The sequence below is a fragment of the Cordyceps militaris genome (genome assembly GCF_000225605.1).
Source record: "Cordyceps militaris CM01 unplaced genomic scaffold CCM_S00010, whole genome shotgun sequence".
NCBI lineage: Eukaryota > Fungi > Ascomycota > Sordariomycetes > Hypocreales > Cordycipitaceae > Cordyceps > Cordyceps militaris.
Window position 1 is genome coordinate 424,868 of NW_006271978.1, and position 7,574 is coordinate 432,441.

The 7,574-nt window shown below is 53.6% G+C and overlaps 3 protein-coding genes across 3 annotated transcripts; 1 reads left to right on the forward strand and 2 right to left on the reverse strand.

The window, feature by feature from the left end:
• Positions 1 to 183: 183 nt before the first annotated feature.
• CCM_09654 (uncharacterized protein) lies at positions 184 to 939 on the reverse strand (the record flags this gene model as incomplete). Its single annotated transcript, XM_006674787.1, has 1 exon — positions 184 to 939. One exon carries the CDS (start codon positions 937 to 939, stop codon positions 184 to 186), a length of 756 nt encoding a protein of 251 aa, XP_006674850.1.
• Positions 940 to 1,147: 208 nt separating this feature from the next.
• On the forward strand, positions 1,148 to 2,669 carry CCM_09655 (NADH:ubiquinone oxidoreductase, B18 subunit; the record flags this gene model as incomplete). The annotated part of the gene is made up of 7 exons (XM_006674788.1): positions 1,148 to 1,195; positions 1,228 to 1,251; positions 1,291 to 1,492; positions 1,617 to 1,752; positions 2,089 to 2,275; positions 2,357 to 2,491; positions 2,595 to 2,669. 7 exons carry the CDS (start codon positions 1,148 to 1,150, stop codon positions 2,667 to 2,669), a joined length of 807 nt encoding a protein of 268 aa, XP_006674851.1.
• A 455-nt stretch (positions 2,670 to 3,124) lies between these two features.
• CCM_09656 (amino acid transporter) lies at positions 3,125 to 4,582 on the reverse strand (the record flags this gene model as incomplete). The annotated part of the gene is made up of 1 exon (XM_006674789.1): positions 3,125 to 4,582. One exon carries the CDS (start codon positions 4,580 to 4,582, stop codon positions 3,125 to 3,127), a length of 1,458 nt encoding a protein of 485 aa, XP_006674852.1.
• Between the last annotated feature and the right edge of the window lie 2,992 nt (positions 4,583 to 7,574).

Here is a 7,574-nt window from a genome sequence, read left to right on the forward strand (position 1 = left end):
CTCTGGATGGAAGTTTTGAACTATTCCGTACCAGGAAAGGACAGGCATAAAAAAGCAATCAAAATATTATACATCAATCTCGGATGCCTAAGTGACATGTTCTGTGAGACCCGGTTTCCGACGTGAGTGACAAATGAAATGGCTAAAAAGCAAGATGTACGTAGGCATAGTGTGAGAGTGCATTTAGGCAGATGCCTTGACCATAGGCTCCCACGGCCGCTCCATGTCCCAGAGATAGACTTCGCCGTCGGGGTTGTCTCCCAGACTCTTGACAAGAATATGTCCCAGGACAGGAAGAGCGGAAAACGCAAGGGCATGGAGTGGTGATGTACACGGCTGCTCGCCCCAGAACGCATCGAGCTGTGCAGCAGCGGGCTCCTCCTGCGCGCAAAGCACGTCAACTTTGGTGGCAAAAGCCTCTTCATCCGAGGAGTGGTCATTTGCGATGATTTGGAAGCGAACACCCTGAATATCGATGGTGATGCACTGCACCGAGCTGGGGAAGCCGTGGGTGTAGCCGCTGGTGAGGACCCACGAATAGTCGCGCTGGTCGCCGGCGCAGTCCCAGTCGTACCAGACCTGCGTGCCCGTCTCGGAGAAGTCGTCGAGCGTGAGACGGGACAGGTCATCGAAGCCGACGGAGCAGTGCTGCGGGGCGACGCCGTCCAGCTTCGGGAGGACAATGTCGCAGTGGCGGGCATCGGTGCCGAGGACGAAGCGGCCGTGGCGTCGGGGCGGTTGCGTGGTAAAGGTGAGGGCGAGGGCGTGCCGTGGCGGGCCGCTGGCGAGGAGGCTGGTTCTGATGCGGGAGGAGAGAAACGCGGAATCGGCGCAGGGGACAAGACGGGAGGCGTTCTCGGCCATGTAGACGGCCTTTTCGGCGGCCGGGCAGTTGGGTGCCGGGACCAGCCAGGCGATGATGTCTTGTGAGGGCGTCATGATGGGATTATTAAAAAGTATAGGTAGATGATATAAAAGGATTCAAAATGGGGTATAGTTGAAAGAATGTTGAATGCAGATCGGAAAAAGAAGAAGCGAAGAATTCAGTCCGGTAAAGAATGGCCGAGTGACGCTGGGAGCTGTGGATGAGCGTCTCTCAAAAGTGGTGGAGGAGGAGATTGGAGGGCGAGGAGAGAGGATTTTCGAGATGTGGTCAAAATACAATAGTGACGAAAGGTGTGCAGTAAATCTACAGGTAATGAATGTCATCTTTATATATCCAAGCAGACGTGGTTCATCGTCGGTCAACTAGTAATTTGTGGCATGAACAACAGGGTTCTTGTTGCGTAGGACAACCACGGTGGCGCGCATCGAGAATCCTTGTGGGACACGCTTTCTGACGTGCCGACCGCGACCGCGTTTCATGGAGCATGCGACACGGGTCAGGAACAAGAACGACCGCGTCGTCTCGTCCCGTGTGTTCAAGGATGTGGCCGTGAATCCGCCAACCGGGGGCGCCAGCAGAACGCTCACGATTCTTCCACGGAGCGCTGTGGGCCAATCGTTTAGACCCAGGTTGGGCTAAACTCGGAAATTTGGGTACGACGGCGTCAACCTAGCCCCACGATGGGCAAAGGACATGATGAGCTGGCGCTGCAGAATGCCATGTATATCAGCGGTGCCAGACGCTGCGGTTGCGTCGTCGTGGATTTTTCTTGATGGCGGTGGGTGCGTGGTGGCGGCTGACTACTGGGCAGGAACACTGGACAGAGGTATGAATGAGTCACTCACAAATGCGGTCTGCGAGCACCCGTGAGCAGCGAGGAAAGGAAAAAAAATAACCGAATCAAGACGGCCATTGGATCTGCTTCGGCAGATGTGCGTGAGGCCGCAGAACGTTTTGAGAGGAACACTTGTCGCAGCATGACGAGTATCACGAGTGACAAGAGGTGGCTGGACCTGCCACGAACGGATGAAACATGGTCGAGTATGAGTCTTGGAGCCTTTGTCAACGTCAACATCTTAAATTTTCTCCTCCATCGTTCTTGCTTCTTATTGTTATTGCCAGTCGTCCATGGGAATATTCAGGTTGTTGAAGCAGTGATTCTTGGCAATGCGCTTCCACTGACTGGCCGGTTTCTGCCTCAGGACCCCACATCTATGCCAGCCCATTGGCCGAACTTTGTCCGCCAAACAGCGACTCAAGAGCTCTCAATCCAACGGCAATTTATCCCCACGACGACAATTCCGCTCCTGTGCCGGCCTCGACGATCAAGCAGGCGACTCAATTGACCCACGACCATCATGGCGACCGAGACAGCTTCCGATGCGCGTCGTACGTATCCCTTCCCAAACTCGACAACCGCCCCGACGGGATGGGCTTTCTTGACGGAACCCGGACTTGAGACTAATGCAGAACATTGCAGAAGCAACCCGCGAGGAGATGAGCGAGGCTCGCCTCCCTCACGCCTACAGAGATAGCTGCGCCCACCTCCTGATTCCCCTGAACAGGTGCCGCAAATCGACGTGGTACGCCCCGTGGAAGTGCGAGGTAAGACGACGAACCGCAAGCGTGCAATGATGGAGACCTGTGACGAGCGATGCTGACTGTATGTTTTCGCTAGGACGAGAGACATAGCTACGAAAAGTGCCAGTACGTCGAGTTCAAGAAGCGAGTCGCCAAGATGGACGAGCTGCGAGAGTCCAAGGAAGGCGCCCGCAGCAACTGAGCGACTCGAACAGAGCGGGTGCTGTGATGGGGAGGGACGACGACTACGGATTGTACATATACCTGTGTTAAAATGGGCAGGAAATAGAAGAAATCTTGCACGCAGTTGTTTGGGCGTTATGCTTGGGTGTGATGCGTTGGGGAATATGTGCCGGAAAACGTGCAAGAGCAACTGACCGAGCTACAGGATCGAGCGCGCTTTACAACGGGGAAAAATTGTCCATCTAGCGGAATCATATCTCGAGACAGCGACACCATGCCGCGGCGTTACTGACATGATATCCACGAACCCGGAAACACCTACAATGCGTCAAAGAACAGCGCTTCCAGAACTACGACTGCTGGTATACATCGACAGACTCAACATTGCATAAACGGGCCTGGAGGAATTCATGATTCGCTATATTTTATATACATATTCCAAACGCCGCCACCAAGTCGCTCAATTCGACGACCTCAGAAAATCGAGTTATCAGCACAGGTAAAAGAGCCCTCAAGTTTGCCGGGCGTGTTGTAAACGTCTAGCAGACCCTCGACAGACGCCCACATGCCGACGCCATTCATAAACAGCGACTGGAGGATAAGCAGGGCGTTGACAATGGCTAGGGGAATATTCTTGCGGGCAAACTTTTCCTGCCAGTTACGATGATACCAGAAAACGCCGCTGACGCCGAATGTGAACCATGCCACAAAGGTCGCCGAGGAAATGGACACGATCGAGTCAAAGATGGGAATGGCGCTGGCCAGGACAAAGGCAAGAACCCAAAACAGACTGGCGCTGCCAACCCAGAGCCCCCACGAGCGTAGCGAGTTTTCTGTGGCTCGGTGCGTCGTCTTGGTGGCGCGCAGGACAACGACGTATATGTACTTGACGGCAGTATGACCAAAGACCATACCCGTGGATAGAATCGCAGGCAGTGCAATGGCATAGGCGACCTTGGCAGGGATATCGGGGGCGGAGCCGAGGGCGGGCGAACGCACTGTCTGACCGGAGAGAGCATAAATGGTCACCGCGGTGAGGACGTATAGGAGCACGGAGAAGACTTGCAGAATCGTGAGGGCCTTGGGAAAGTCGCGGGAAGGATTCTTCATCTCGGCCATGTACGAGACGAACCCAACATTGCCAGCATACGCATAGCACACCTTGAGGCATGCGGTAACGCCTTCACGGAAGCTGGGGTGACCGATGATGACCACTTCCTTGGCCCAGCCTTGCACCTCGCCACGGGGGTGGCCCGCTACGCCAAGGCTGATGATGACGATGAAGACGGCCACGATGATGCTGATTGTTGCGGGCAAACCCGCCTGAGCGACAAACTTGAATGTGCGCGGCAGACACAGGACCCAGCAACAAAAGGCACCAGCGGCGGCAAAAGCGACGGTGCAGGTCGAGTGGTTGGACAGCGTGTTGAAGGCAATCGAGAGGGTAACGGTGGCGGAGCCGCACGTCATCATGACCTTGAACAGCAGACCGACGCCAAAGATGAGCTCGAGAGGGCGGCCGCCGACAATGCGTGCCATGTCGACCATGTTGACAACGTGGGGGTGCGCGCGGTAGAATTGCAGCAGCTCGTAGGCCGTGTACCAGGACACGACGCCGAGCCCGACAATGGCGACGAGGCCGGGCACGAGACCCAGCGTCTTGAGAATGGCGGGCAGCGTGAGGATACCGAGGCCGACCTGGTTGGTGGCCAGGACGAGCGTCGTGTCCCACATGCCCAGGGTGCGGTAGGTCTTGCCGCCGCCAAAGAGGTTGTCATCGTCGCCGGGGTGCGCATCGCCTACGACGCCCACTTGCGGCGTCTTGGAGGCATCGTCTTCGAAGCTCGACCTTTCCTGGATCTTTTCTGGATCGGCGACGGTGGTATCGACCCCGGCGCGCGGTTTCTCGATCATGTCTTGGTTGTTGGTCATGGTTGCTGTCACAGTCGTGGTCTGAAGCGAGGAAGTGTGAAGCACCCAGCAGACGACAGGAAGAAGGAGGAGAGAAGAGAAAGTAAGCTTGGAGAATGCACGACTACAGGAGGTATAAAAGGTTTGTGAAAATAATAGAGGGCTCCAGCAAAAAAAATAAAAAAATGAAAACTCTGGGGGCGGGTAGCTTCTGCTAGGAGGAGGGGGTTCGTCAACTCTCGCTCCTCCGACGTCAGCCGATTCTGGCCAAGAAAAGTAGAAGCAGAAAAGCGCCTTCTGCCAAGGGTCCTTGCAGCAAATGAGGAAAGATTGAGCGCAATGCACCAGAACAAGTCGACGCAAGGCAAGATGGTTCCACGACGCCCCAGACGCAAGATTCAAGGGCCGCGTTGCATCAGATAGGAACCCGTGGGGTTCCCGATTATCTACGCTTCATTGGCTCCTTTCAAAACGATATCTGGGGGAGCCCTGGGAAGGTGAAGAGATTTTTCTCTCCATTTCACGCCGTCATTCATTATCCAACGGAGTAACATGCCTTGCTGGGTCTTGGCAAGCAGAAAGAGTCAGGACTAGAATCCACAAGCCAGCCGCTAATTGCTCAAGATCCCGGACTAGGTGAGCTTGAAAAAGGCTCGGCGTATGTATGTAGTTGCGGCATGCAATTTGACAGCTCAGCTTTCCTTTTTTCCTCTTTTGGTGGCGTTTTTGGTTTATTCCCTTTGGCTTTCCGAAGGCGCCGCCACTTTGCGCCCCTCCCGATCGCGCGACGCCGGCTACTGCTCCGGCTTTCTTAGCTGCATCTTTGTCCCTTTTGAAGGCTGCTAGTTATTTGCATTTCCCTCATAACTACATAGAGTTTTCTTGTCCACTTCAGCCTCTCTCTCGGCACTCCCCACACTTGTTCAGGGTTGATGATGGGAACTTGGGGGCCCGTGCCTGGTGTATTTACCCCAGTCCCCAGAGTATGGGGAGTCTTATTTTCCACCGCTGTTGCATCTTGTTTTACGGAGTAACTACACATCTGCGGCAGGCAGTGGTTGCTTTTTCTTTTTGCAGCCGAGGGAAGCAAAAATTTGTTTCTGTAAATAAATTCGGGATTTTCACTGGGTTGACCGCCCAAGTTGTCGACATGGTGAGGTTTGCAGTGGGTTATGCTCCCATAGAACGTGGGCCGGCCCACTGGCCAGAAAATAGCGATAAAAGAGACAATTATTGGACGGCTGCTTCCGTCGGGACAAAGGCGGCTCGCGAGCGATGGGTAGGCTGCTTTGTTGAGAGGTGTGTGTGACGGGATGGATCCAATCGTTGCCTGGAACTGAGGGTGAACATGTGCTATTCTAGATTACTTTTAGGCACCACTTAGGTTTTGACAAGTAAGGAATGAATTTTCTGCATACTCCGAGTTGCACACGTTTTGAATGGCGGGACCTTGGCTAATGTGCGACCGCAGTCCAACACACTCACTGTCTGTATTCAAGGCAACCACTGTCTTTATCCAAGGCAGCCTCTTTATCCAACGCAACCGCCGTCTTTATTCAACGCAACCACAGTCTTGAAGCGCTGTATATCTGTCCTCACCCACGGTGCCAAGGTCAGCGCTGGTAACACACCATTTTAGTAACGTGTCAGTGGCTGTTGCCACGTTCCTCAGAAGCGTTGACCAGCCTTTGTATGCCCTTTATCCGCCGCACGTCAAAGATCAGCCTGTCGATGGTGCCGTATTCCCGCGGCCTGCGCAAGGAAGAGCTGAAGGATTTCGATCAAGTTGTTGCTCTCATCATCATGCAACCCCCTCCCTCATCTACAAAGGAGAGAAACTTGGGTTTACACTCGATCACCGCGTCGATATTTCCTTTCGCCAGTAAGATGTCGCATTATTGCTTGACATTCTGAGCCACAGCTGCTTTGAACGCTTCTTGCGTCTGCTCTAAGCCGCTTTCTTCAGAACACACTCTTAGTATCTTGTCGCACTTGGCTACGAGTTCCTCAGGGCTGCCTTTCAGAGTCGGAAACAATAGAAAATAATCCTCTCGACAAAAGAGGTAGTAGGTATAGAAGCGAAAGAAGTAGGGGTAGTAAGTGTATTATTGAAGTAGGAGTTGCTGTCAGACGTACTGGGTTGTCAAGGTTGCGGGTGGTACATAGTACTGGGCGCCTGGCAGCCTGTCAAACGTCGGACAGGAACCGTTGGCGCTAAAAGCCATTCCAGAGTAAACCCTTTTATTGATTTTCTTGGGGAAACCTACAACAGAGTCTCCCAAGGTTCTTCGGGTTATCATGTTCCACTTTGGCCTTGTCCCGACAACTTCAGGCGGTCAAGGCAAACTGATAGGAAACACAGACCATGGACTCAAGATTGAACGATGCAAGTCCCAACCGCTGGGAGCACGTGAGCAAGGAGTTGTTGTACTACGTTCTCTAAACACAAAGAAGATCCGAAGCCGTTGGCGTGCAAGGGTCCGGAGACAGGCAGACGTCGGCTGGCTTGGGTTGCACAGCACTATGAGCAAGTCAACTGTCCTTGCGACGGTCAGCCTGAGAGCAATGACGGGCACGCATAATCAGGTGGTATGACACGTATCCGTCACAGGTCCAACTCTGAAGTCCATATGTCGCATGGCTGAGCACAGCGCACAGCGCACAACGACCCCCCCCTTAAGAACATTCCACGTTGTCATTCTTCTATTAGGCTGACACAGTCACTCTTTGCTTGTGTGTACAAATTTGAGGCTTTAGGAGCTCTCTTCCTGGAAAACACACCACGGCTCTACTCCAGCCTGCAGAGCGACTACACCACTCACAAGCCAGCTCTGCAGCCACCGTCGTTCAGCATACAGTCGATATATTCCATTTTCGAACCTTCTCTTGCCAAACAAACAGCTCGCGTTATAAGAAAACAGCCAAGATGACGGGACCCTCGCTGCACCATAAGAAAACAGCGAAGAGGACGAAACCCTTGCTGCGCCATAAGAAAACAGGGAAGAGGAGGAAA